This window comes from Colletotrichum abscissum, assembly GCF_030869225.1.
Source record: "Colletotrichum abscissum strain IMI 504890 chromosome Unknown Scaffold_21.1, whole genome shotgun sequence".
NCBI classification, from domain to species: Eukaryota; Fungi; Ascomycota; class Sordariomycetes; order Glomerellales; family Glomerellaceae; genus Colletotrichum; species Colletotrichum abscissum.
The window spans coordinates 519,010-546,863 of record NW_026850110.1 but is presented as its reverse complement, the minus strand read 5'-3'; the positions used below and the strand labels follow the sequence as shown (position 1 = coordinate 546,863).

The 27,854-nt window shown below is 52.0% G+C and overlaps 10 protein-coding genes across 10 annotated transcripts; 4 read left to right on the top strand and 6 right to left on the bottom strand.

Annotated features, from left to right (window-relative positions):
- Window positions 1–271: 271 nt before the first annotated feature.
- Window positions 272–1,711, bottom strand: CABS01_09085 (uncharacterized protein; the record flags this gene model as incomplete). The annotated part of the gene is made up of 3 exons (XM_060542442.1): window positions 272–1,175; window positions 1,238–1,524; window positions 1,592–1,711. The coding sequence occupies 3 exons, from the start codon at window positions 1,709–1,711 to the stop codon at window positions 272–274; spliced, it is 1,311 nt and encodes a 436-aa protein (XP_060400723.1).
- A 2,089-nt stretch (window positions 1,712–3,800) lies between these two features.
- On the bottom strand, window positions 3,801–4,336 carry CABS01_09084 (uncharacterized protein; the record flags this gene model as incomplete). The annotated part of the gene is made up of 2 exons (XM_060542441.1): window positions 3,801–4,053; window positions 4,176–4,336. 2 exons carry the CDS (start codon window positions 4,334–4,336, stop codon window positions 3,801–3,803), a joined length of 414 nt encoding a protein of 137 aa, XP_060400722.1.
- A 4,180-nt stretch (window positions 4,337–8,516) lies between these two features.
- On the bottom strand, window positions 8,517–9,036 carry CABS01_09083 (uncharacterized protein; the record flags this gene model as incomplete). The annotated part of the gene is made up of 2 exons (XM_060542440.1): window positions 8,517–8,687; window positions 9,010–9,036. 2 exons carry the CDS (start codon window positions 9,034–9,036, stop codon window positions 8,517–8,519), a joined length of 198 nt encoding a protein of 65 aa, XP_060400721.1.
- A 3,322-nt stretch (window positions 9,037–12,358) lies between these two features.
- CABS01_09082 (uncharacterized protein) lies at window positions 12,359–12,682 on the bottom strand (the record flags this gene model as incomplete). Its single annotated transcript, XM_060542439.1, has 1 exon — window positions 12,359–12,682. The coding sequence occupies one exon, from the start codon at window positions 12,680–12,682 to the stop codon at window positions 12,359–12,361; it is 324 nt and encodes a 107-aa protein (XP_060400720.1).
- Window positions 12,683–14,496: 1,814 nt separating this feature from the next.
- CABS01_09081 (uncharacterized protein) lies at window positions 14,497–14,967 on the bottom strand (the record flags this gene model as incomplete). Its single annotated transcript, XM_060542438.1, has 1 exon — window positions 14,497–14,967. One exon carries the CDS (start codon window positions 14,965–14,967, stop codon window positions 14,497–14,499), a length of 471 nt encoding a protein of 156 aa, XP_060400719.1.
- A 1,431-nt stretch (window positions 14,968–16,398) lies between these two features.
- Window positions 16,399–17,943, top strand: CABS01_09080 (LMBR1 domain-containing protein; the record flags this gene model as incomplete). The annotated part of the gene is made up of 1 exon (XM_060542437.1): window positions 16,399–17,943. One exon carries the CDS (start codon window positions 16,399–16,401, stop codon window positions 17,941–17,943), a length of 1,545 nt encoding a protein of 514 aa, XP_060400718.1.
- A 727-nt stretch (window positions 17,944–18,670) lies between these two features.
- On the top strand, window positions 18,671–18,904 carry CABS01_09079 (uncharacterized protein; the record flags this gene model as incomplete). Its single annotated transcript, XM_060542436.1, has 1 exon — window positions 18,671–18,904. One exon carries the CDS (start codon window positions 18,671–18,673, stop codon window positions 18,902–18,904), a length of 234 nt encoding a protein of 77 aa, XP_060400717.1.
- Window positions 18,905–21,638: 2,734 nt separating this feature from the next.
- CABS01_09078 (prostacyclin synthase) lies at window positions 21,639–23,145 on the top strand (the record flags this gene model as incomplete). Its single annotated transcript, XM_060542435.1, has 3 exons — window positions 21,639–21,835; window positions 21,931–22,356; window positions 22,449–23,145. The coding sequence occupies 3 exons, from the start codon at window positions 21,639–21,641 to the stop codon at window positions 23,143–23,145; spliced, it is 1,320 nt and encodes a 439-aa protein (XP_060400716.1).
- Window positions 23,146–24,559: 1,414 nt separating this feature from the next.
- CABS01_09077 (methyltransferase) lies at window positions 24,560–25,614 on the top strand (the record flags this gene model as incomplete). Its single annotated transcript, XM_060542434.1, has 2 exons — window positions 24,560–25,316; window positions 25,379–25,614. The coding sequence occupies 2 exons, from the start codon at window positions 24,560–24,562 to the stop codon at window positions 25,612–25,614; spliced, it is 993 nt and encodes a 330-aa protein (XP_060400715.1).
- Window positions 25,615–25,961: 347 nt separating this feature from the next.
- Window positions 25,962–26,875, bottom strand: CABS01_09076 (glycosyl hydrolase family 16; the record flags this gene model as incomplete). The annotated part of the gene is made up of 2 exons (XM_060542433.1): window positions 25,962–26,045; window positions 26,102–26,875. The coding sequence occupies 2 exons, from the start codon at window positions 26,873–26,875 to the stop codon at window positions 25,962–25,964; spliced, it is 858 nt and encodes a 285-aa protein (XP_060400714.1).
- Window positions 26,876–27,854: the final 979 nt, after the last annotated feature.

The window sequence follows — 27,854 nt, the reverse complement described above, 5'->3', positions numbered from 1 at the left end:
TTTATTCCTTCATACTGCTTGTCTACTTCCCTTTCACCCGTGCTCACTGTCCATATTTAGGACATCTATAATCTCAAATAGATCGTAATCATGTTTACATTCTTGTCTCTGAAACTGGCCATGTGGCGAATCATGACGGACGCCTACACGAATCATCAAACCTTATCAGAGAGCTACCCGGTGAATTTTGATAATTCCCTGCCAGACTGTTGTGGTTTTACACGAGAGATAGCCCTTTGAAATATGATCTTCAATGATAACCAGGCGAGTTTCAGTATCCTGCTCTCCGGAATGCTTCATCCAGCTTCAACTCAAGAACCTGCCGCTGCGCTTGAATACCTGCCGTAATCCGTGCATTCTCCTCCTCCCCAGCTTTCTTCTTCTCAGCGGCGTCCCCCTCATCGATGGTCTCAACCTCATCAGCCATCATATCATCAGCCTCCGAAGCCGACGTCAAAGCCATAGGGGCCATCCGCATACCCGCCATCCTCGTCGATGACAAAGTCGCCCCGGGAAGGAAGCCTGGAGCAACATACTTCTTCGACTTCCCCGCCGAGGCGATCAATGTCGACAGGACCGCGGCGCTAATATCTAGCACATTATCCGCCTTGAACGTGTCGGGGTCGTTGAGGAGCTGTAGTCCGATGCCAAAGGCCACAGACAAAAGGGGTCCTGCTCCGGGGATAAAGCCAAGGCCGAGCTGGACCACGTGCGTGACCAGGTCCAGGATAAAAGAAGAATACTTGTACGGGCGCCATCCAACCTCGACACCAAAGGTCGCGCTAATGACATTCGCAAGGTCGATCTCGCGAATGAACCCATCCGTGTGGACGGTATCGCTCGCCGTCCAGGTACGCCCCGCGTGCCCGACGAGGAACAGCGCGTCGGTCCTCGTCGTCGCGTTGTAGACGCCGTACTCCGGATTGCGCAGCTTGTGGGGAATGGTCAGGTAGGTGATGAGGTCCGGGACCTTGAAGAGCCACGTCAGGTCCTTATTCAGGCCAAGGCCTGCTTCGCGCGTGGACGGATAGGTACGCGGCTCTCCTGCGATGTTGAAGCAGTTGATGGTGTCGCGCGCCTTGAAGTCGATGACGACGTAGGTGCAGTACTGCTTGTACGCCTCGTCGGTCTGCTGGCAGACGGGGAAGTAGATGGCGCGGATCGGGATTGTGGCACTGGCTGCACGTTAGAACTTCTGCAGGGTCTTATGGAAATAGTAGTTAGCGGGATAGAGTACTCAATCCACAGCCACTCGGTGTCTTTGCGACGAATCTTGACCGGGCGCAGGATGTATTTCCTTGGACCGCCCCTGTCGCGGTCTCGCATCTCGTTCCAGTTCAAGCTGTTTGGGTAGCTGGTGATGGCCGTCAGGCTGCTTGGATCCGTGGTCTTGCTTTCGCCGACGAAGAATCTGTCCCACTGCCAGAAGCGGGTAGCATACAGACTAGCCGTCCCGCTCTGAGACTTTGATCGGAGGTGGGTTGGCATTGAACTCGCGCTGCCGCTGCCAATCCAGCCGTTCCACTGCGCGTGTTTCGTGAGCAACAGAGCTTCGGGGAGAAACCTTGGACAGAAGGGAGGGGGCGCGTACCTGATATTCGATGAGAACATGGCTATAGAACTGCTCCTCGTTCTCTGCGGACCAAGTATTTCCGTACTTGAGGGAAGATCGAACGAAGAAGCATTCGCCTTCAGGGAAGTAGGAGGCCATTGCAAAGAGTAGTGGAGTCGAAGATGAGAATCAAGGGGAAGACGATACGAAGCTAGATAACACTGCTTCGAGTTCTCTAGCACATAGACTATGGACTTAGTAGAAGAAGAGATAAGTCAGAAGTCAATGGGAGGGCGGGCTTTATACTCCTCGACAGCTTGGATAATTCACAGGAATCTTGCGTGACTGAAGTATTCTCACTAAGACCTGGAGCTCCTCGGTTTGCTGGTCGTTCTATCGGCACACAAGCTTCGGATGCACCGTGATGCCATTTGGATGAAGTGTGAAGGTGCCAGTGGATGGAAATAGCAATCGGTGAAGTTCTCAACCGCTCAAAAGTCCAGATCTTGAGACATGCAGGCGATACGCCAACTCGACAACGCAGCGATGAGCAAAAGAAGGGACGATAGCGGTGGGCCTCGTCGATCAGCCCGGGACGAGCCGCCCGGGAGGCGACATAAGAAGGCGGGGCTCGCATAAGGACTCTCCACGTTGGGCACGACCTGCATTTTTCGAGATGTGTTGTTATGCAGTGTACCAGTCGGTTGATACTTGTGTTGCTAGGAGCCTACGGCCCGGTACAGCTACCCCGACTTCATCCCGCTTCGGTGTAGCAGGATCACGTCGTCCCGCGTCAGACCGGTCCGAAGTGTGCCTGAACTACGCAGTCTGATGTCCGAATGAAGCGGTACACATCGTACCGCAATCCGGCCCATCATGCGGCCGCCGCTTGAGAATACGAGAAGCCAAGATGCCCCCATACACACTCCTCAACGGGTGATGAATAGTACTTAACCGATCATCAGGCAGGGTAAAAGGAGGTAGTATCGGCGATACCATGCGCGCAGCGTAGCAGAATACTTGATTAAGAAAGTCGCTCACAGCAAGATTATTTAGTCTACTTTTAAGACATTTGTGATTAGAATCTGTCGAGTGAAGTACTTACACCCGGCTTGAATCGTTTCAAGCATGCGCTGGTGGCATCAGCCCATCTGGATACTTCAAGTAGTCGTGAGATACGATGCTTCTATACTACAGCTTCCTTACCGTGGAAGACATGTTATTAAAGCGCGCGGTAGTAAAGCACCACACCCCATCCTCTTGGGGCCTCAATCAACCCGCGATGCTTACAAAACCAAAAGCTACGCGAACGGACCTCTAGAAAAACAGCACGAGCGTGCCCCAACCTGGAAGTTCAGCGCGACTGACATCATACAGGGACAGGCGGAGCCTACATCAGACGGCCAAGTTCAATTGTGCATATGCCAAAGTTTGGCGACGAGATTTCGGATGGTTCACAAGCAACGACGAGGCCCCACGGCCGAGAATTGGGCAAAAGCTACGAGCTTCGTATCGGTAGCTCCCGTGTAGTGAACCCCTCTGCCTGCAAATCACAAGCTTGGCGAATCTGGTACTGCTTGCTGTGGCCGACGTCATGCAGTACGGAACTCTAGGGGATTACGCGCCCGATGGGGCCTTCCCGATCACGAGCTGTCTGTTCAATCCACGATGGCCAGAGAGGGCGGTTTAACATGTTTGTATTATGCTGGGCTAGCCAGCATCAAAGATGCCTGGTGGCCATCTCTCGAAAGACAAGAATCCTCCCCTGGGCTGGTCGGCTCGAGCCTCACCAAGCCCAATATGCAAGTTACCTCCCCACAACCGACTGTATCCCCATGATTTCCAAGCAGCAGAAGAGTTGAACCTTGGCCATTCGTGCCGAGGCTATGCCGTTTGCCTCTCCCAATCCTCCCAGTCATTTGTCGCGTCCTCCAAAGTCCAGGCTGCGGGTCCGAGTGACGTAGAACATCGGAAACCATGACTTCGTGACGTATCCGACCCTTTCAGCGAAGAAAATGAATAGTTTCGAAGACGCAATGCCATGCTCGCAATGATTGACCAAAATCAGGCCCTCGAGGCGGCGGGTTTATGTACAATCCCCTCACCCAACGAGCAGAAGAAAGTTTCCAATCCGACATATCCCGAAACCCATAATAATTGTTGACGAATTATTTCATTCGTGTAAAAGTGCAGCTAAAGTGCGGTATCTGAATCTCGAGAGGTCCCTATCACGGGACGACTTGAGTAACTACCGGCGCTCCGGCTCGAAAGGGTTCTCGGCTCGCTGGTGAGGCTGGCGCTCGGCTTCGAAGGGGTTTTCGTTACCAGGTTGGTTATTTTGGCCATGCGGCTGCCAGGCGCGCGGGGGCTTGCCCATGGTTGGGTGGTCGTAGACGTCGCCGTCGATCTCGAGGTCAATTTCGTCCTCCTTGCGCTCCTGCTTTTGTCTTCTCATGTGCAACACAGTCAAGACGCCAAGAGTACCGCAGATGAGCACAGCACTAGAAAGAAATGATGTGAGTCTTGGCTACGAATGCTAAGGCAGGCCCTGGAGTAGCTTGGCGGCATGCGAACGCAAGCACAACTCAAAAAGCAGAGTGCGGAACAGTTCGGGTAGACCTACGCAGTAATGCCGATAGTGATGCCGATAATCTTGGAGGACTGAAAGGGTTTTTCGCAGCGGGAGCTGTTGTCTCCATCCGCGCAATCATCGCGCGCAGCGAGGTAGTGTACAGCGCGAGCGACGGGTGCCAGGAGGCTTGCGGCAGTTGTTGAGGAACTCATGATGCGACTGAGGAGGGATCGGATTATTGTGGATATGATGTAAGGGTTCGATTGTGGATTGGATAATCGTTTGTAATGACGATGGAATTCCCTCGAGTTCCGATAGAATTGTAGATATCGTCACGTCGCGTTGAGTAAGGTGGAATCCTCCCTTTCGTATTTAATTCCTTGGCTTGAGCCGTCTGCTTCTTGTCGCAACTATCGCCTTGGTCGTCCTCGAATTCCTATCGTTCGGTTGCGGCAAGCGGGCTGCGGATTGCTCGTCTGTAATGAGTGGATTCGCCCCTGTGTCGCTTGTGTGAAACCGGATTTGGAGCCCCTGCTATCGCATTCTCTGATTGCTAACGGTTTTTTTATGCAAGGAGTGACTGGAGTGAAGAAGGGCGAAAACAGTTTGCGAACAGAGACACAACGAAAAAGTGGCCGGTGCCAAGAGGAGATGCAGGAAGGAAGGAACAAAAGAGTGAATATCCGGGAAGGTTTGTGTTTGCTGGCGAGGGAAAGCAAGAAGGGGGCGAGGAGGGAAAGAGCGCGCGAGATTGAGGCGGGCAGGGACGGGAAGCAACCTGGAAGGAATGGAAGGAACGGATGGAATTTAGGAAGGGACCCGACACCTTGAAAACACGGGGAAAGTGGAGGGAAGGAAGGTGAGGCAATCTGCCTACCTAGGTCCAGGGGGAAAGAGGTAGGCACCGCCGCACGTACGAAAGTACGCCCGACGCAGGTACGACAGGAGCAGGCGCAGGAACAGGAAGGAACCCGTGGGCAGACAGAAGGCACAGAGTGACAGAGTGACAGTGTAGGAAAGAAGGCACCCCTCCTTCCTCCCTCATTCGACAACAACGTGCCTGCCTCAAATGTCTCTATTTTCAATCATTCCTTCCATACCTTCCCCCATCAGGAACGCATTCGCTCCTTCAGTCGATTTAGCGGCTGTGCATTTCTGCATAGTCTGCATTCGCTAGGAAAGACACAAGTTCCAGTCTGGGGGGAGAATGTGGCTGTGTCTCACTCATCTTCGTTTCCAGTGAGGCCGAGAGTGCCGGAATTGGCTGTCATGATTGGCTCTTGGGAAACCCTCCCCAAAAAAGGCCTCCCCTTACAACGGTCTTGAAAAGGAACAAACACGAACCTGGGCCCCAGTTAAAGGGTTGGCGGGATGGTCCTGCGATCCGAGTCAACCGAATACGGCCAATGAACGGCCAACACGGGCGAACATACTGCCGCAGTCAATTTCCCCAACTCTGGCTTTTGCCTCCTCTTCCCTACCTACGAACTGCACAAGCCAAACACAACGCTGATGGCATCGCCAAAGAAGGGTACGAGAGGGGCTGTGGGAGTCTTCCGTGGGCTATCGTGGGTATCGCCAACTGACAGAGTGGGAGCCTCGTGATTAGAGTGGCTGCCAAAGAATTGGTCTTGCGGGGAAATGCTTGTCTCGTGTTTCACATTCCAAACTCCCTGTTCGCTGTGCCCGGTGAGAAATTGGCATGTCATCCCCTTCTCTCGAGGTCGGGTGACACTGTGGCAGATAAAACAATTGCGCGCGCGACGGCCCTCGAATCTGATGGGTTTGGCAGCACGAACTATACGAATTTCAAGGGCGTTCGTCCCGCCACTACGGCGCTGAAAATTCGGCATAGCATTGATGACTGAGTACCCGGGCAATCAACAACCCTCTATTAGAGTTCATGACGACAGCGACGTCAATTGACATTTTCTTCACACCAGACGGCAATCACCAATTCCAGGTTTCTTGACACGGAACCACGGCAGATTCTTAATCTCCCTTCCCCTCTGCCGTCCCCCCTCACCGAGGCAGCGGCAGCGACTCGGCGACCAACAAAAACATCATCTTGTGACATGCTTCAGACAATCCTAAGTACCTTGTTATCGAAGAAAGTTAATTCTTTCTAAGTCATAAGTATAAGAATATAGTTTTAATAAAATAGTATAGTATTTACTTAGTACTTAAATTAAGATATTTTTTTAAGCTTATTATAAAAAAAAGATAATTATATTACTAACTACTTATTATTAAGGTTTATAAGTAGTATTATAACTTTAATTATAATAGCTTTATTTATAATAAATAAAAAGTTTAATTATAAGTCCTTTAAAAACTTCTAATTAAGAACTATAAAAACCTCTAAATTAAATTAAAATACTTATTAAAATATTAATAACTAAACTAACCCTATAATAACAACTTTAATAAAATACTTAGTAAATAATACTAAAATCTTTATTAATATTAAGTACGATTTATAAAGTATAATAACGTAGCTATAGGGTATTATTAATATATTTTATATTAAAAAAGGTATTATTAATATTAATAAAACGGATAGGGCCGTATTAATATAGTACTTTAGCTTCTTTTTATAGCTCGAGGATAATTACTTTAAATAGTATTAAAAATTTATTAAAAAGCTCTTTTAAATACTCTAGTATATTTATTACTATTTTTATAATAATAAAACTCTTAGTATTTATATATAAAAATAAGTTACTTATTTCTAAATAATAATATTAGCTTATTAATAAGTTATTAAAACTATAATTCTAGTGATTTTTTAATAAGGGAGAGGGTAGAATAAAAGAAAGGATAAGTAAAAAAAGGGTTAAGGTTAAATAGTACGGAATTCGAGGGCAGGGTAGCATCTATATATACTGCGGCAATCCTCTAGTAATGCAAAACGATGGAGTTAAACAGTGGCTTCAGACAATCTATCGCATGAATTGTAACGAGTTATCCCGGCGATAAGGCCGACGGGAAGAGCCAAGCGCCGCGCCTTTCATTTCGCTAAATGGGCCTTGTGGTGCTCGAGCTTCCCACTCACTACGAGAGCCACGCACTGACCGACGGACCAGGAAGAGAAGCAAGACAAACCATTGGAAGTTTGTTAATAATAGAACCCTGAGACAGCGCCGCCGCCGCCCCCCGCCCGAGTTTTCTCCCCGTGTCCTTTTTTCGGAATGCCCTCGCCTAATGCCGAGGTGCCGCTGGCGTTGGAAAATCCCCCGACTCAATTTATGTGCGGAGCAACCCTGACACTGTCGGGAGCTTTGCGGGATACCGAACGATTGCGATTATCAAGTCCGCAGACACGGATACGAGCGACGATGGACGACTCGATGAGTAGCCATTTCACCTTAACCTGCTTGACGGATTTATCGCTCCGGGAGATGCGAGATTGGCAGATGCGATTGGAATTCATCTGCACGACGATGGATCATTGAACCGCATTCTTGGGACCAGCTCATGTTGCACTGGAATGTAGTCCCTATTGCCGGTGGGCCCAGAACGATCGAACCGGCCGACGGAAAAATCATCGTCGGCCCGAGGATGACTGGGTGGACGGGAGCGAAGTTGTGGAGTTCGTATCTGGCAGGATTTGCCAGGCCGCACGGGGCGACCTCCGATAGATGGATACCCCGAGTGACGGAAGATTTGTCCCAAGCGGGTCTTTTCCAAATTTTCGGCTGCCGAGTCCGTCTCCGATACTCGGCATTTTGCCACCCGGACTCCCCGCGTTTTATGGGCCCTTGAGCCGATTCCCGGGGCAGATGTCGAAAGATTCGGAAGGCTCGCGGGACATGAGTCCCCAACACGACCAATTAAATTCTCAGTAATGCTATCAGAGTTCGAAGTCTTGGCTGATGTTACTTTCAGATCAAAAAACAGAAACTTCTCTGCTAAAACGCCCAGAAATGTCCAAGCTGAAGCATGCAGAAGACGGTTCCTGGCCTCAACCGAGACAAGGATTGGTGATGAGATGGATCCGTAACACGTCACACGGACGGAAGGTCAGTATATAGGGCTTACGCTGCGCTGCGACAAGATTGGGACGACAAGAACGCTAAATTTTGACGGATCGGCTTTCCTCGTTGGGAGTTGCGTCCAAACAGAGGAAGATATCGAGTCACTTTCGCTATGGGCTCAAAGACCAAGACTTTTGCCACTTTTGCGAAATGCCATGTGCTGTCCAAGCAACGAATAACGAGCCCATCGTCAATTGTTTGGTTTCAATTGACGAGATTGACGAGAGCCATGGCCAAGGAGGAGAGAACACTTGACTCGAGGGAACCTTCGAGGAGTCAAGGCTGAAATTTCAGATTCCCATGTTGCCACTTCTCATCAGCAATACCTCGGCATAGAGCGAGAACGCTGGAATTTTCATCTATCCAGTATGACTGGGCAACCTCCGATGCCCATCTTTCGCGGTTCGCCGTTCTCCATGGAGATGCAACTTTGTGCTCCCTTCAGCTCTCCGCCAGCTAGCGAACAGCTACATCCTATGCAGCTAGTGGCGGCAGCGGCTCTTCCCTCGTTCGCAACGCGGCTAAGCTATTAGTGAGGTAAGCATATTGGGTCACAAAGAAAAGGGAAGGGGAAAAAATTGTTTCACTGGCACTTTTGCCCACCATGCTCTTTTCCACCTTTGTCTGTGCAGTCCGACGCCATTATGTAAGAGGTTCCCCAAAGGCCCATGGAGCTAAGGTGGAAGACACGCAAAGAGGCTCTAGACTTTGGAAAAGCTTTTTTGTGCTGCCCGGTAAGCGAAGATGGGGCGGGATGGAGAAATGCAGGATGCGGAGCGGCGGCGGCGGAGGAGGAGGAGGAGGAGGCCCTCGAGCTCTTTGGACTCTGGAGAGGACATTAGGACGACGGTGAGGATGAGTGAGACTGGAGTCATGGCGGGCCAGGCCCGATTGTATTGGGTCTGGAGGTCCAACATTGAAGCTGAATGAGATCCCAATTGGAGACGGCCAAGAAATTGAAGCGTCAGCGCTAGGGATTACAACATTTTCGGCAAGAAAGAGGTTGTGCTGCGTTTCTCGTAAATGGCTTTGTCTAGGACATCTCCGAGGGAGAATGGTAGTCAGAGGGGTTGAAGTCCTGGCCAGGGTCGCCAGGGCACTGAGAGCTTCAGCCGCCGGGCGACGCCGCGGCGGGGTACTGGAAGCTCAGAGCTGTGCTGTGAACTGGCGTGGTCGATCCAGCGGGGAGGGGACGGACCACCAGTAACAAAGTCAATTTTGTCCTTTTCAATGAGGGCATTTCGTCCTATTCGCGACTTACACTTGTTGACGATGCCTACGACCAGCGCTTGGCGTAAGGCGTGATTATGACGATGATATTTTCATTACCCCTCATTTCTCTGGATTAAAGCGTATTTGGTGTAGTCGACCGTCCTAAAGAATTGGTCCACGTGAAGGGTGTTTGTTCATGTGACGCGACGTCTCATTCCGCGGAGATAGTAGATACAGACATCTAAAGGGCGCGAGTCCTATGTCATGATGATCTGCGGGCACGAATGGCCACCACACTACCAATGGAAAGCCATCAGTCTGAGGCGCGCACGATGATGTGGACAAAAGGGAATGCATGTAGTTGAGAAATTGAGGCTTACAATGAAGCGATCTCCCGCCTCAGACTTAGTAGAATGCGGGGTGGAAAGGTCATGTTGGAAAAGGAAAACCTGGGGAAAACGTGAAATGGCTTGCTTGCGATAAGGATCTCGAGGTTGAGTGGTTGAAAGCGCTGGTCCCCGTCCGCGCGGGGTTTCACTTGGATCTTGCTGCACCTAAGGCCATGCCGGGGAGGATAATGGGGGCCAAGCGTTATCAGCCTCGTAAAACATATTGATATCAAATCGATTATCTCCCTGCTTCGAGCCTGCCGCTCGTGTTCGTGACTGTCTGTTTCTGTTTCCTCTGCCCAGAGCTCAGGGACGTGAATAGAGGCACGGCGAACACAAGGGATTGTGTCTAATGATTGCTTAGAGTTGGCCAATGGCGGCCCAGCCGTGACCTCGTTCTCTCCTGGGAAAATGGGATGGGGTGCCCAAGCTCATTGTCGCATTGCAGCAATTATCGACAGATTGCGAAGACGAAATGATCTGAGAGCAACACACAACGAACTCTTGGCTCGAGAACTCAAGCTCGGTGTCTTCACTGTCTCGAGGGTTGCACAGAAAGAACATTCGAGGCTAACGCGTGAGAACAGGCACGGGTAGAAACCTTGCTGTACAAATTTGACTTGCCGCGCCCGTTGGCGTGTTTGACGACGGACTTGGGTGACGCTCGAGTCAGCTCATTTAAGATTTTCTAGGAAAACCAGTTGACAAGTTCAGACTTGCGCTCGTCGCAATGTTTCAAGAATTAGAAGCGTGGCTGCCCTGTCTTTCACCGTTGCCGTTGATTGTTGCCGTCCCTACTTACAGAAACCTTGGGACGAATGACTCTCCAGGGATCCTACCACGAGTCTGTGAGGAGCTGTTTGCCCTTGAGGATGCATGTGGCTTTGGCTGTTCTGGTAGCCTTCTAACACAGTCCGTGAGATCACACCGGCCTGGCCGCGTCCGTACCAGTGCCGCCTGCGCTGTCGCTGTGGGAGCCGGGAGCGGGCGCGGCGCCGGTATCGGGGAGGATGGGCAAAAGGATTTCTGTTGCGGGATAGTTTGCGCCATCTTATTGAATCAGGAAAGGACAGAAAGTGAAGCGAAATTGGGGGAAATGTCACGATGTGACCGGCAAGCAGAACAGAATGCCGGCCAAGAGCACTACGATATGACAGTATGACTCCCCTCGAGCGAAGTCGGCGAGCGCGATTTGGTGGGGGGTTGGAGGGGTTCGGGATGTTTCCCGGATCACCGAGAAGGACCCTGAGGCGCAAGGGGTCACCGGGGGCTAAGCTAGGGAGGGGGTGGGAAATGTCCTGCTCGGTTTTTGGGCTTGACGGAAACATTCTTCCCCTGAATGACACCTCGGCGTTGGATGACGCCTGTTGGCGTATGAGCGGTTAATTCCTCTTATAGAGGAGATGAGCATCATGGAAAACATTAAACAGCGGAGCTGGGCGATCTCGAAACACGCTCATGGAGAAGACTTCACATGAAAACCATGATAATGAGTGGGAAATACTCCATAGCAACTCAGGAACAATATTCGTGAGTTCATTGTTGACATCATGCTGGCGACCTCCTGGCTCGATGTACCCGTCCACAAGAAAATTTATGCTGGGCTACAAGCGCGCATTTACGACCGAATGCCCACATTTGTAGCAGGGCTGCAGGAACTGTGGTCCTTTGCCCAAGTTGGGAATGGTGGTCAGAGTCGTGGGTCTGGACGACCGCTCTGGATCGCGATGGAAGTGTTCCATCTCGTTTCTCTGAGCTTAGGTCATCCGTCTCTGGTCTCTTACTGCCCAGGGCGTGCGGATCTTGTACATCAAGACTTTCCCATGGGCAATGTTGGAAGAGTCAGATGGAGCAAATTCTCCAGCTTCAAGCTCCATCCAGTCTGCAGCCGTGGCAGTGACATGTGTGGAAATCAAGTGGATATTAATGCCTGCACCAGCCGGGGTGGCTTGAGAGCGATGGTAGGAATCTTTCTGCCCACGGGGTTGAGAAGAATTTTTCAGCTAGCTCCTTGCTGCGGCTTCGTTCTCTTTTGGAGATATCACGATGGAATCAAGTGTGAATGCCAGCAGCCACCGGCATGAAGCTATGGAGTGCCCCAACCCCTTGGAGCTCTGTTTTTCTTGTCCGAAAGGGGACAGAGAAGTGAGCGCCCAAGCGTCAAGGGCACATATACGGAAACTAGCCTCACTGGGTATGCTGTAGCCACTTGTGGGAGGGGAGGGGGGTTCCTTGACTCCTTGCTCGTTGGAGAAATGCTCTTCAAGTTTGTCGAACGAGACTGAAAATGTCAAAATGGATTCTGCGCCTGGGTGGAAGCAGACACGCAGAGTGAAGGAAAAAAAACGTCGAAAATGGATGGGCAGGTGACTCCGGTTATACGTAAGAGAAACTTCATGAGTGGCCCAGTGTCCTTGGAAGTGGATATCCTACCCCTGCTTCCCGTCCCCGTTTTCTCCGTTTTTGTTTCCCTCGAGTGGGAATTGTGGCTTGCGGTTCGTTTCCATTCACGATCCTAGGCCAAGTCTAGAAGCACGTTTTCCTAGCCAGGAATGACATTCGCACGCAATCGAGCAGACTGAAGAGAAAAAAAACTTCACGATGGCGGCTCCATTTTGGAAAAAGACGATGGGTTGGGGTTGCTTGGCAGGTCAACGCGGCTAAATGACAACCTTTGCGGACAGGCAATGGATGGACTTCTTCCCGCTCGGCACCGGACCGCACCCCTTCCTCTCGGTTTAGGAATAGGCCAACTGAGTCTACGGGATGCCATTCCGTTACGGGGACGGAAGGGCACTTTTGAGGATGGCTGATGGTGGTGATGGTGGGGAATCGCGCGGCTCACTGCTGAGTATCGGAACAGAGAGAAAGACGGTGACGGTGCGCTCCGTCGGTCAAGCAAACCTTTGTGAACAGTCATAGTCCAGAGCCTCAAGAGCGCTGACCGCAAGCAATGGGAGAGGCTGAGAGACTGTGAGATGTACCCCGATCGGCCGGTCGGACGGTCGGGTTGACATTCTCGACCCTTTTCCATTGCGGCTTGGTCCGGACTGCAGATCCGGTGGTACGATCGAATAGGGATCTTAGATCGATTTTTGTCTTGGAGCAGAGGTGCAACACGAGGTTTCAACTGCGATGCTGTGGCGGTGATGTATGGTTGACGGTGATGCCGTTGACTGGTTTACGAGATGTGACGAGAAGCTTCGCTGTTTGGGCGCTCAATTCTTCGTCGCTCGTTGCGCCTCGGCATGAACTGCTTACGTTTGTGTTGAGTCTGGAAATAGAGTGCAGACTTCTAGGCTGCTTGCCACTTGCTGAACTCGACTTACACCGGCGTTGAATACGTGTTCCACGCCCCAACGCCACTATGCGTGTCAGTTTGAGAACGAGCAGATGGCGCTAATGACTGATGCCATCGTACAATCGCATTGCGATGAGAGAAATAGGCTGGTAGGCCGATTCCCTTGGCACAATCAAGTACTTACCCGTTCATCGGCCACGTCTGCCTGTCGTCGTTGTGGCCGGTTTCTGGATCTCACGATATGTCACCGGCTGGGCACCCGGGGAAGATGCCCCGTGGGCCGTGGAAACCTTCCCCAGAGAGAACCGGAGACCATCAGGTTTCCAGCTTGCTTCTGCCGACAGGTGCATTGTGATGGCCTTATCGACCAAGTCACCTGCAATGTCATCTCGCACGACCGCACTTCATGGAGAGCTCCGGTTCTTGGTATTCTAAGAAGAGGTTGAGGGACCCCGCAGCGCGATTCCTGGGCAACAAGAGAAAATCGTACCACATGGCATTGTGCGACTGCACCTGTGAGGGAGGAGGATGCGGTTTGGTTCTGCTGGTTTCCTCATGCCCTTGGCCAATGGTGTCATTTCCCAGGACTATGCTGGCGGCGGCTACAACCTAGTCGGGTCAGTGCTAAGTTTAAGGTGCCGCCCGATCTGCTCTCTGGCATCAATCTGGGAGATGCTGGCATCATCCTCCCGTCTTGCGTTATTACTGCGATGCGCTGGAAACACCTGGATGGTAAGCGGCTCCATGAGCCGTGACCGGCTCTGTTGCGAACGGTCGCACCAACATGATGCCATCCACACAGTAGCTGGTGTGCCGTAAGCCTGTAACTAGCTGTAACTGCGAACCCCTTTGTCTCCATTGCGTTTGTTTCCTCTTTCTGCTACTGCTGCTACACGTGTCTGGCTTATGGACGCAGGAATAATTGGCTTCCCCTCCGTTGCATCATCCAGTACGACGCCGTGCCCCTGGCCTTGCGCCATTGTGGACTACCGGACACGACCTCAAGGGTTCGCAAATCGTGATGGCGGCGAGAGGGAGAATGTAAGCTGAGGCTGGCTGTTCCCTGTAGCGGTCAGGTACAGAGTGTACAGTACCACAATTACAAGTACCTGACAAGCTGTCTCTTGTCCAGCTTGTCTTGGCTCTTTGGTGGCTCTCTTCCCAGGTTCCGGCGATGGTGCTCCGGGATGAGATATACGTACCGAGTTTACCTGACCGCCGCGCTACAGGACCGCGATCAGGCGGTGGCATCTCTCTCCTAAGCAGCGCCGCCTGTTGCGGTGGATGGCCCTCAACTCGATGTTGGTTCCTAGGAATAGCATACAAGTTACGGATGCCCTACGTACCTACACGTGGGCCCGCCGGGACCATTTCTCAGTGTCATGGCTCAGGACGTAAGAGAGTGGTTGCGAGTCCTGGAGCCAGGCGCATGGTCAGGCGGCCACCAAGGAACTCGACCCATGCCACGGCAGGCAACGCCATGCCTTGCAAAAGTTGCAACAATGAACCAGCTCGGGCCAGCATCCGTCCTTCTCAGCCAGTCGAAGGGAGCTGGTGGGCTCAGTCACTGGTTGGCGTTGGTCATGTTCGAGAAGTGTCCGTTGGCGCAATGTAAAGCTGCGCTTGGAACAAACTGGAGCAGGTACTTCGCGCAATGGACCCATCCGGTGGAGATGGTCCAGGCTCTTTTTTTCACACTTTTTTTTCTTTCTTCCCATCCTTGGTTGATTCACACACCTCTGTGATGGATCCACGTCCACTCCCAGTAACAGTACTGCGTCTCTGTCAGTCACAGTTCCCATGTGGGTGTCTGATGAAGAGCTGATGTACACGATGCCGCGCTGGCTGGGCCGTGTCAAAACGCTGGAGCGGAGCATGTGTCGCCAGGTACCCTTCCAACTCATGACACATAATTACCCTATGAAAAGCTTGACCATCACGAGCTGGCAAGACATAATAACGCGACGGTCCTGCTTCACGTCTTGCGTAATAAGAGGCTGATATTACAAGAGTCTACTACCACCGTGACCTACTTTCCTCCTGATCTTTCCTCGTTGACAACTCCAATTTGACGATAACCTCACGATACCCTTCGTTCGAGAAGCCGAAAAGAACTCTTGTCTTTCTGGAGAACCCCGGCCACTTTTGCCTCCTCCGCACTCTGCATCTCATCTCACCCGAAAAGCCCGCCGTTAAGCGCAACGCTGCAGCTGCATCCATCCCACATTAGCACACTTTTCTTGCGCCCTACCTACTACCCCGGTCGACAAACGACTTACACGAAGGAACGGGAAAACCGAAAGGGGAAATTCACAAGAGAAGGAGTCATCGCAGTCGCAAAAAGTCTGCGTTTGTTCATCTCCCATACCCCTCCACTTTACGATCACGACTTTGATCAACCCGAGATTCCAAAACACTTGGTTTTCTCTTTAAAGTCTTCAACGCCTGTTGCGAACGGGAGAACGAAAAGGGTCGACATCATCATCTGCTCTGCAACACCCCGCACCTCACCACCATCCATCGCTTTGGTCGCTTTTATCCCATCTTTCTTCCTCTCAGCGCGCATAGCGGAAGTAGATCACGTCCACCACCACCGCAACCCAGCCCAAACAAGCTTCGTTCTTGGCTGTTCGACGCCATAAAGAAAGAAAAACCAAAACGGGCAAAGGACAGAACGAGAATCAGACCTTGTGCTCCTACCACCCACATCACCTGGACCTCTCCTTGCAAGGATTCGAGAATAGCAAGAGAAAACAAGTCATCGCGCTCCACACTCTTCTCTTCTCTCACTTTTCCAAGTCTCTGTTCAAGTACAAAGAGAAAAGGGGCCCCCGGACACATCTTGGTCTGCCCATCAGACCCATACCACGCATCACTCATCAGTCAGTCAGGGAACATCAGCAGACCTGCCGCATTCCATCCATCAGCTCATCAACGCACTTACACTACTCACACCGCCGCTCGCCCTCGGCCTCGCGCCTTACACCCTTACCACCACACGCCCACCCAAAAGAACCTGCGCGCGCCCGCATCTACCTCGCCTATCCTTCGGGATCCGGCGAATCGACTCTTTTTGTCCTTTTTGGGCTTCCAAAAATTTCTGACGGAACCCATTATCCTCTTGGACGAACCTACGCCCTAAAAACGTCACACCACCTCCCTTATTTTGCGGTTCATCCGCCCCCCCCTCACCCCCTTTAACCCCTGTCCATCTTGTTGGCCCATCTTAGCCAGCCAAGATTTACAAAAGAAGACTTGAGGGCCGCAACCGAACATTTCCAAGATTCAGCAAGCCCTCGAAATCCGGGGAACGCACCACACAACCGCACCCAATCATGCCCCACCGCGTAGCAAACTTCCTGCGGAATTCCACTGAGAACTTCAGTGTTTCTGCCATTGCAAACCTCAAGACTAAGACCAAGCAAAATCAGCAACATCACCAACCCCGTCACAACAACATCCAGGACGAAGGCTTGTTGCGCAGAGTCCCTCTCGACCGCCACTCTTCCTACTCCTCCGATGACGGCGAGCACATCCCTTACCACAACATGTTCGCAGCAGATCCCGCAGACCACCTCAAAGAGAAGAAGCACCACCACCACCGCCTCTCTCTGCCTTTTGGCCGCTCCAACAAGGACTCACACGACAACTCCCATGCAGGCCTCGACCTGAAGATCGAGAGCCCGCCTATCGTTTTCTTCGGAGATGCAGAGTCCTCTACCGGTGCCCTCGTCTCGGGTCAGATGCAACTCGAGGTCAAGGACGAGCAGCTCCAGATCGAGACCTTTGGCGCCAAGCTCAACATCCACGTCCAGCAGAAGCGCCCCTTCACCAACCACTGTGGCGAGTGCACCAACCAGTTCACCGAGCTGAAGCGCTGGACGTTCCTCACGCACCCCACGACGCTCAAGAAGGGCATTCACCAGTTCCCCTTCTCTATCCTCCTCGAGGGCCACCTCCCAGCGTCCATGGACACGCCCATCACCTCCATTGCCTACGAGTTCAAGGCCGAGGCCATCCTCGTCAAGGGCACACCCGGTTCGCAGACGCCCATCAAGTTCGAGCAGAACTTTGACGTCAAGCGCTCCCTCCCTCAACCCGAGTTCCCGCATCACTCTGTCCGCGTTTTCCCTCCCACCAACATCAAGGCCAGCGCCCACTACAACCAGGTGATCCACCCGGCCGGCACTCACAACGTCTCGTTCCGCCTCGACGGCCTCACCAGCGCAAACGCCACCAACAAGACGGTCGAGTTCTGGAAGCTCAAGAAGGTTACGTGGAAGCTCGAGGAGACCATCAAGACCGTGGCCCCCGCCTGCGAGAAGCACGCCCCGGTCCCCGGCAACGCCAACAACAACACCCAGCCTCAGCAGAAGGGCGTGGCCCGCACCGAGACCCGCGTCCTCGGCGAGAAGTACATGCACGACGGCTGGAAGTCCGACTACACCAGCACCGACGGCCACGTCGAGTTCGAGTTCGACTACGGCGTCGTCGCCAGCAAGCACAGCCACGGCCCGCGATACGCCTGCGACATGAAGTCGAGCGACGGCACCGAAGTCTCCCACGCACTCATGATCGAGATGGTTGTCTCCAAGGAGTGGGCGCCTGTCGGTAAGCCCCACCTCGCGACGCAGACGGGCACCGGACGCATCTTGAGGATGCACTACCACGTGATGCTCACCGAGTGCCCCGGTCTCGGCGTCAGCTGGGATAACGAGGCGCCGCCCGTTTACCAGGACGTTCCCCCCTCGCCGCCCGCGTACCCCGACGAAGCGGCTCCCGTCGACTACATGAGCCTTGAGCACCTTGACGGCCAAGCGCACAACGGACTGGCACATAGCCGGGAGGGATCCGTTACCGGCGGATCCACCACGTCATGACACCACCACCACTAGAGAAGGAGAGTCATGAAAAATAATTAATCAACACAACACAAAAAAATCACGTACAATAATTCAAGAGACGGGATGAAAAGGAAAACAAAAAGTTATTGGATTTAGGATCTGCTTTTTTTCAACCGCATTATACCCCCTGGTTTCCGAACTAGGCGCTTGTTTTCTTATAGGATTATAACTCTTTTTGGCGGGAAAGACAGTGTCACAACTCAGTTGGATTTTTAACAGTGAATTTTTGAAGAGATGCATGGTATTGAGTGAAATGACCATGAGGAAGTGTTTTGCATTGCGAGGCGTTTTACGGGGACTTTGAACAGAGCTGATGGAAGAGGCGCATGATCGATGATGCCAAGGTTCCCGTCACATGGCTTCTCAGTAGCTAGCTCGACGACGAAACATACAATTGAAGCAAGAATTAATTATACAAATCACTACAAAATTACTTTGCACTTCCTCTCAATCTTTCAATGTGACTTGTTGGGACTGACTTTAAGAATGACTTAGCTGGACTTCATGCTTCGAGTGCGCTTCAACGGCAAATTGTGCGGCAGTATTACTACTCAGTGAACATAGAGACAACTTCAAACAAAATTTGCCCCTCCGCAACGAAACCACAGACTATGCGACCCACGGTACGCGGGATGGTAACATGTGAAATCCCTTTCGAGTCACGACCCTTGATAATTATAGGCTATTGGCAGGTACTTGTCCGATGTGTACACTACCTTGCGGCTCATCCCACGTTTTCTGTCTGCTAGTTTTGTTCTCGCATTGCGTTTACCCGCTGCGGATGCTGCAAGACCTGCTGGAACTGCAAGGTTTTTTGGGACGGGAATGCCCCGAGCTTCAAGCTATTCAGTTAATCTTAGGAAACAATTACTTGACGAAAACTACTAGTTGGGTGCGTTGGGGTGAGAGTTGGAGAAATTTTAGGACGGAATTCTGAGATTCGAGAGAGTCTAGAACGCCCGCCGACAAACGGCGAATATCCTTGGCGAGCGGTTGATCTGAGCTTTGGAGTAGTCTAGTGAAGGGTCTTTTCGGGACATTGAGTACCGGTGAGATGAGAGTATCGTGAGTTTGCGGCATACGCTCTATAGAGTTGAGTTGCCGAGTTATTAATGCGATGCTGTGAGTTTCCTAAACTTGCTCACTTGGACATCACGCATAGTACTACTACGTAGGCAGTCGAAACGGAAAGTAATTCCCTGCTCGGCATGTTTACCCGGAAGCAGCTATGCCACGTCGCTCGAAAGGGCAGCTCGCTTCCGCCCCGTGGTTTGTATGGCGCGATTATAGTCTCGAAATGGATGATTCAACTTCCAAGGTCATCTCACGATAGTGCGGTGTGCGGAGGGGCTCTTAAGCGCCCCCTGGCGGACGGTGGGCGGTGGTCGGTTTGCCGTGCGCAGCATGATGTGTAGCCGGTGTAGGGTGCAGGAGAAGGGGGATGATGTGTAACCGGCGCACCGGGCCGGGTGTGTCGTGGCCAGCCTGCCCAAGCGCCTTCGGATGGCAATCCGGTAGGTAGGGGCAGGAGGCGGGCTCAGTGGTGATTCGGGGCGTTTTCTATGAGTCAAGCCAGACCGAAAGTCATGCGAGAGCCGTGTCAGAGAGACGGTATGCGAATATCGGAGCCGGCCCGTTTTGGGATGGTTCACAGGGCGTCTCGCAGGGTGCGAAGATGCGAAAGGAGCCGTGGCAGAGGAGGGGGAGAGTCTGAGAGACCGCGCTTCAGGGCTTTTGCTCGGGATCGGTGACAGCCGGGTCCAAAGGGGGGAGAGGGTGGAGGGGCGTGTTGGAGAGCGCCCCCCGGGGTGGCAGAGGCAAGTTGCGGGCGACGGAAGAGGTGGTTTTTCTTACGTGATTGATGGGGACTTGCCGGAGGCGCTCCCGGGAGGCGGGATGACTTGCCCGCAGGCGGCCTGGCTGGATGCTGAGCCTAGGAGGCAACGAGTTTCGGGCAGCTCTAAGGCGAAGAGCAAAAGGGCAGGTCCAAGGCGTGCTCGGCGTGCTTCCATCTAGCCGGCGGCACGAATTTGAACAACGGCGCGTGTGGTGGAGCTCCGAACCTCAGATCGTTTCGTTTTGGTTATCAACTTCTCATGAGCAGTTGGCAGGGTTTCTGTCTACTTACTTCCGTGTAAGACGGAAGAGTGGAGGCTCTGTACAGTTTCTTCGCTCATGCATGCTACATAGGCTATGCCATGCTCGCTTCATGTTCCCTGGAAGTTGGAACTGTCTGGGGAGAACGATTTTGCTGAAGAATTTTCTGTCTCATTCACTCTTGAAGTTTGTCATGAAGCGATGCCCACATCGAACCCGCTTGCCCCATCGCTAGCTCCAACACTTTCTGTGAGTTTTTTCTCCAACAGCGCCAGACCCCATTACCCGATGGATCGCCACTGGGGGTCTCTGAATTTTGGGTTTTTCGTTGGCTTGCTTTTGTGTGCGGGACGCCGAAAGAAAGAAGAAATTGCATGCAAACACTCAACAAGCAGATGCAACGTTGATCCTGGTAGAGAATCGTTACGTCATAAGTCCACTAGCGGGCGAACGACGTACGAGATCGTGAAAATTTGGGTTTTGCTCTGATGTGTGCCACTGCGGGCAAGGGGAGTCAGGGACGCGATTTGTCTGGGGCCCATGTAGAGCGGGGTCTATAAATGAAAAGCTGCCAGGAAAGCGTCATCAAAGCAACTGGCCGGCTGGCGCAATGGTAGCGCATCAGACTTCTATCTTCTCTTCTTCAAGAGTCGTGGTTATCTGGGGGTTGTGGGTTCGAGCCCCACGTTGGTCATTTTTTTGCCATCTTTGCCTTTGATCCTCATCTTTGACACGGAATGGAACGATTCCTTCTTCTTTTGCAATATTTCATTGGTTTCTCTTTGTTCTGAGGTAGATAAGGTGCTTTTAGTTGAAGATTGTCCTGATTCTTTGCCCCTCCTTATTAATGAACCCTAACTTGACCAAACCACAAGTGGGAAACAATACTCGCTTGGGTCTTGTGATCGCATGAACCGAAAACTGAAGGGGCAAATGATTTCAATTTCAAGCATTTGAAATTATTTCAAAGACTTACACGCGGACCGCTGGACATACCCTCAAGGTCTCGAATACGTGACACAACTGACAAGCGGTGTAAGCCTGGCCGACGTTGTCAGCAACACCCAAGAGCCAAGGGCCCTCTATTGTAAACCGAGACATCACTTATCTTGACCACGGTAAAAGTCATCTTGATATTTGCACTAAAAGCTCACCACATAATCTTACGTCTGTCATGCTGCACGTCTATTATTTCACTGTGCTAGTACGGAAGTGGTCTTCAGCTCAAATCATCTGCAAGTCAGACCCCTATTTGATTGGTGGTTGTAGTTTTTCACGACAATATTGCTTACTGTACGTTAGCGCCGCAGCTCTCCATACGTTTCCAGGAGGAGTTTGGATCCAAATCAAGACGCGAGACCGTTGCGATAATGCATCCATGGCTAAATGTGGCGGAGTTAACTGCAAGTATTGTGCAGCTGATAATAACGAAATTAGATGCTGCTTGCGTCTTTAAGTCCGAAAAATAGCATAAAATGAAGGAAGGGAATGTTTGACTTGCTCCGAGGCGCCTAGTGTCTAAAACCTACAACCAAATTTTAGGAGCCAGAATTGCAGAAGGAAGCCCTTTCAAAATGATAACAAGCACATTGGACGAAGCCCAAGTGATATGGTTTCCTTTGGCCTGTTGCCTAGTCATATTTCTTGTTCGTAGTGTCTGGCCAAAAGTTCCAGACTCGCAGGAGCCTCCAGCCCTACAACCAAAAATACCTTTCATTGGTCATTTGATTGATCTAATCCAGATGGGTTACAAGCAACATGTCAAGAATCAGTAAGTCCCGAGCCATCCTGATTGAACATTTACGGGATGATGGAGTCGGACGGGCAATCATGGTGCAACCTCATTGTAAGCTGATACGATGCTAGCGAGAAATTCAATATGACGGCATACTCGTTGCCCATCCTTGGAAGCAAGCTTTACGTGGCATCTTCACCACAACTGGCATCGTCCATCTTCCAGAAGCGGACTCTTAGTTTTGAACCCCTGATTGACACCTTTGTTCGCACTTTGGTAGGCATGGAGGGCCGAGGGATGGATTTGTGGACGAACCCGGAGTTTCGTACCGCCATCTTTAAGGTTCTCTACAAAGGACTAGCCGGACCTTCGTTGATTGATCTTACCAGATCAGGGGTCAGCAATTTAGCCACCTCTCTTGACGAAATACCCTTTGACCAGCTCGAGCCAAGAGACTTCTACTGCTGGACTCGTGAGACAGTGTCGAGGGCCGTCATGAGAGGCTTCTACGGGAAGTTGAGCCCTTGGGAGAACAGCGGAGTCATGCAGAGTTTCTGGTAACTACGTCGCATCCTTATATCTGTCCCGGTCTCGCCACGCTACAGGCGCGTCTACCATGATTGAAACTAGGCTAATTCTCAATACCCAGGATCTATCACGATGACATGCACAGACTCTTCCCTGGGTTTGCCCCCTCTGTCATCGCGTCTAAAGCATTCAAAGCAAGAACGGAGGTTATTGAAGCCTTGGAAGCGTACATCAAGCGTGAGGAGGATTTTGGCGCCGAAGTTCCTCAATTCACCAAGGACAGATTCGGTGCAGAACGAAAGTTCGGAATGTCGATCCACAACAGCGCCAAGATTGAGATTCTCCTAGCCACCGCTCTCGCCAACATCTCCACGCTCGTCTTCTGGCTTCTTTCGAATATTTACAGCCAGCCAAACCTTTTGGCCAGTATTCGGACCGAGCTTCTCAATGCCGCGGTTACCGAGAAGCGAACTGATCAAGACCATATCGAGATGACACTTCACCTGGGGAAAATCAAAGAGCACTGTCCACTACTCCTGTCTTCTGCGCAAGAGACGGAGCGACACAATATTGTCGATAACATCACACGAACGGTAATGACAGACACGACGATATCGGACGACGGCCGCTCGTACCTCCTCAAGAAAGGGAACAATATCCAGATGCCGCTTAGCGTTCTACATAGCGATGAAAAAGTATGGGGCGCCAACCCTGAAAGCTGGCAAGGTGACAGGTTTCTGGAACTGGGTTACAATGCATCATCACCGCCTGGTTTCCTTCCTTTTGGAGGGGGCAAACATGTCTGGTACGTGAATTGATTCTCTCTGGTTTGATGATTTACACTGACCGTGCATCTTTGTGAAAGCCCTGGCCGCCACCTTGCCAACGGACTTCTTCTTGGCATTGCTGCGCAAATGATACTCGGTATTGATTTAGAAGGTACTGACGGCGGGCCCGTTAGGGTCCCAAAAGCCCAAGTCCCTTGGGCAACGACTGGCATAGGGAGGCCGAAGCCCGGACCAGACTCAAGAGTCAGAATCAGTAGGCGAGAGGCTTGGAGGCACGTGAAATGGTCTGTGGCATATTGAGATGCAAGACTGGATCAAGCATATGATACGAAACATTCTCTTTTGAAGCCACTTACACTTGGTCGGTGAAGGAGTTTCGACTCTATGTCCTTAGTTTGGTTCCGGTAGCATCGAGTACCTGCACATAGTACAATGAATTCCTTTGGTGCATTGCCAACTTCATAAGTAGTCATAAGACGTCTTCGCTAGCCCTTTGTGACATGGAACACTTAGGTAGTGTAATTGAATTGCATCGATCGCGACTTCGTGTATCCAAACCTTGCGGAGCCGTTAGGGTAGTCAAAATGGCTGCGTCTCCGCTGTGGATACGCACAACAGCAACTGACTATGAGCTGGATACCTGCAGAATTTTGCATCAACATCCGATATGGTGTAGTGGCCAACATGATGCCCTCTCATCTTGTGAGAGGTTAGGCATAGCCCCGAGTTCGATTCTCGGTTTCGGAAATTAGCAAGATGTGTCCCAAGCGGCTTAACTTTTGTTTTTCGCGGTAGAAACTACTTTATGTCTCATTATCTATCCATGCTTTTTCTAGATAACTTACACTTGACTTACCCGACTGGATTCACTGAATTACCTGGTCATGTATAAGTCATAGGTGAAAGTATTTGCCGACAACGACTACTACGACCATGCATGCATATTATCTAACACACTTACAAGTCTCGCTATGGTCGCGAAGTATTGAGTCAAAATCAATGGCTTTTTCACTTTGGAGTAAGCACCGTTTAGTGAATAGATCAGAATGCCGCTGGTGGTGTACTGGGCGGTCGGGCACTTGATCTAAACCCCGTGAAGCTGACTCTCTCGCCGTCGAGCGGTGCATACCCCGCGGGATTGACGCATGCATTTCGGGACGGCATCAATTCGGATCGCGGAATGTCGGCGATTGGAAATCAATAGGCCCCACAATCGATGCCGAGCCCGGTAGTGGGTCTCGGACACTGCGAGAAACAGCTTAGAAATCCTGAATGACTAATGGCCACTGCCGCGGGTTCATGGTGATGCAATCATCCAGTCGTCTCATTCGCGCGCCCTATTACGCCCTACGAGTCCTCCTTTTAAACTCCCGTCTCCTGACCCCCCACGGCATTGTGTAATTCAACATCAACCCTGCATTTGACGTGAATATAAGGTACTATTATGAGCACAATCCTACGACGAACTTCAATACTCACATCATCAATCAAAACCAGTCTCAGAACCAACAATATTCCCCGCATCATCCACACTAGACCCCTCGCAACAATGACTACCGGCAACTTCCGCTATCTAGACCCCGCGACTCTGGAGGGCAGCAAGCCCTGGGCAAAGGTCGATACAGACGTAACCTCTTTTAGCCGGCTCGAGCGCCGCCGCTCAGTGGTGAACATCCGCGAGTCGACGGAAGAGTTCGGCACCGACGTCTCCGGCTTCGCCGTGTACAACTCACCTGCTAAGGAGAAGGACTTCATCGACGATGAGGCAGTGCGAAGCGGCTACTATGCCGAAGTGGAGGCACTCCTGAGGGAGAAGTTGCCCGGTGTGAAGAAAGTTGTGATTTTTGACCATACCATCCGGAGGAGGGAGAAGAGCAGCCCCAGACAGCCGGTGCAGCAGGTGCATGTCGACCAGACGCCCGGCGCGGCGGAAGCGCGTGTTAGGAGGCATGTTCCGGGAGCTGAGGCGGATGAGCTGATCAATGGACGGTACCAAATTATTAATGTCTGGAGACCGATCGGACACCCGGCGAGTGACTTCCCGCTTGCGGTGATTGACTGGCGGACGACGGAGCCCAAGGATCTGATCGCTGTGGATCTGTTGTACCCCAGGAGGACGGATACCGATGACGATGATCGGGGCAAGGAGGTGCTTCCGGACCCGGCTTTGGCGCGGTCGACGGAGAATTACGATGTCAAGGGTGAGTGTGTCCCTCACTGTAGTAGAATTCCAAGCACGTTCATGTCGCTAACATCAATGTAGGCGAGACTTTCTCTGTCGCACCAAGCGACAAGCACAAGCTGTATTACGCCAAAGATATGACCCCTGACGAAGCCATGTTCATCAAGTGCTTCGACTCGAGAAGCCAAGGGCGACCCGGCGGCAAGCCGGGACGGGCCGATTACACGCCTCACACGGCCTTCATTGACCCCAACACCCCCGCAGATGCGAAGGGAAGACAAAGCATAGAGGTTAGATGCTTGGTGTTTTATGAGTAGAGGCCATTTCTTGGAGCACGGGCGCCTGTATCGTTGTACTTGGGTCAGGTACCTACGGGCTGTTGAAGAAAGTCAGGAGTAATTAATATGAGCCATGAATACTACAAAACAAAGCATATCAGAAGCATTGGACTAGTTAAGCAAGTGAGCTTGTAATGTATATGACGGTGAGATTATTTATGGAAATTATCTAGCGAGCGTGGTTGTGTGCATATACTATAAAGTGGACAATGGGTATCTAAGTATGATGCTGGCATATGTACAGCGAACGGCGTAGTTGCAAGAGCAGCAACAAGACGAGGTTGAACACGAGCTCAAGAGCCCGATTAAGTGAATGAGGAGCAAGATTAAGTGGACTGGTAGACGGCAACATAGGCGGTCTCCATCATGCTTCCCCAGCCGCCAATGGTAGAGCCATCCGGGTTTCCGGGCTGTAAGCAGTCAGTCAAACCATCGCCAACAAGCTTTTGTAACGGCATCGACATACCCAGTTACCGCCGACGGCGACATTCAAGATAAAGAACAACGGCGCGCGAGCCAACGTGTTCCAGATACCCTCGCTCCCGATCCTGGCGCCGCTGATCTGATGAAACTGCTGCCCGTCACGGAACCACGTAATCGTCTCCGTCTGCCAGTTGCCAGACCGACGATCGATCTGCAGACGCCAAGTGTGCCACCCCTGATCCGGGATGCCAATGTTACCGCCGATACCGTTGGGCTCGTTACACGCGCCGCCGGGAAGGATATCGCAGTGGACGGTCCCGTACCCCGTCAGCTGCCCGTTGACCGTCTCGAGGATGTCGAGCTCGCCGCAACGAGGCCAGCTGACGCCGTTGCGGATAGCGTCGCCGAGAATCCAAAAGGCGGGCCAGATGCCCTTCTTGTTGGCGATGGCGTTGTCGCCGAAGCGGATCTGGGCCTCGGCGACGGTGAGGCGGCCGGCGGCGGGGGTGAAGACGTAGCGGGACTCGATGCGGCCCGAGGTCCAGGCGCCGTTGCCGTCCTTTTGGGGCACGATTTGAACGGTGCCGCCGCCTGAGATTTGGAGGTTGGAGCGGGAGGTCGTGTATTCCTGGATCTCGTTGTTGACGTGAAGGTTGGTGATGATGTTCCAGTTGCCGCCGTTAATCGGGTCGCCTGAGGCGCCGGGGAAGCTATCTTGCCAGAGGCGGGTAAGGCCAGAGTAGTTTGGAGAGTCCCAGGCCCGGGTGGCGGCTGGGAGGAGGAGGAGGAGGGTTGAGAGGATGGAGTTTGAGTACATTGTTGCGATGATGCAAAGCTCTAGGAGCTAAGGAACCGTAGTTGGTGTTCTGGATGTCTGGTCTTGCAAAGATGGCTTCAAGGAGTGAATAGAGTTTGAAGCAGACTACTTATCCAAAGTGAAACTGAAAGGACTGTGACGAAGAAGGTTTATAAGAGAGAAGAGAGAGAGACTGTGGCTATTCGAAAAGGAAAGGCATGTCTCGGGGAGAGGCACAAGATCACGATGGTGGATGTTGTCGTCGGGGGGAAGGGCGCACGAGGAGCGGGTTGAAGGACCATGAGGACAGAACGGGAAGCATTCATCATGGGACTTGCTGTATATATACAATAGGAAAAAGGCCAAGTGTGAGCCTGCAGACGTAACATTGAGCGATGCGTGCCGCGTTGGCCAAGGACCAAGGGTTCTCCTCTGCCCAGCCCTTGGAACAAAGAAGGGCCACCTCAGCGGCGGGAGCAACCCGCATGTCGAATCTAGACTTGCCTCTTCCAAGTCGTAGTGGTACTGTGCTGTAGTCACCGCCGCCCGGTGGGCTACGGGGAGGAGAATTGTCCCTTTTTTCTTCCCTGTTTAATGACAAGAGTCCCCGAGTCTCAGAGCTGCGTCCAATCTTCAGCAGAGAACGGAGGTCTCAAGGAGGGTGGATGGTAGTCTGGTTCATATATGCTTACCCCCTGTGCTCTCTCCGTCGTCTAGTGTTGCACAGGGCAAGGCAAATCGGACTTGGATGGTCCGGTCTAGAATATCAGATGGCACATGTACGTCCCCGCTACTCACCTCGAAGACCGTGCCCTAAGCCCACGAGAATGGGTGCACCACGCGGTGTAGGAGTGATGGACGGAGGAAGCGTGCTCCTCTGAGACATGGTCCGCCGCGGGACACACTTCCACATCCTCGGTGGCTCCAATATCTCGGACGCTGGTGCCCCCTTGCGCTCTGATCACGGCCCGTCCGGTCTGTCAATCGCGGATTCGCGGTT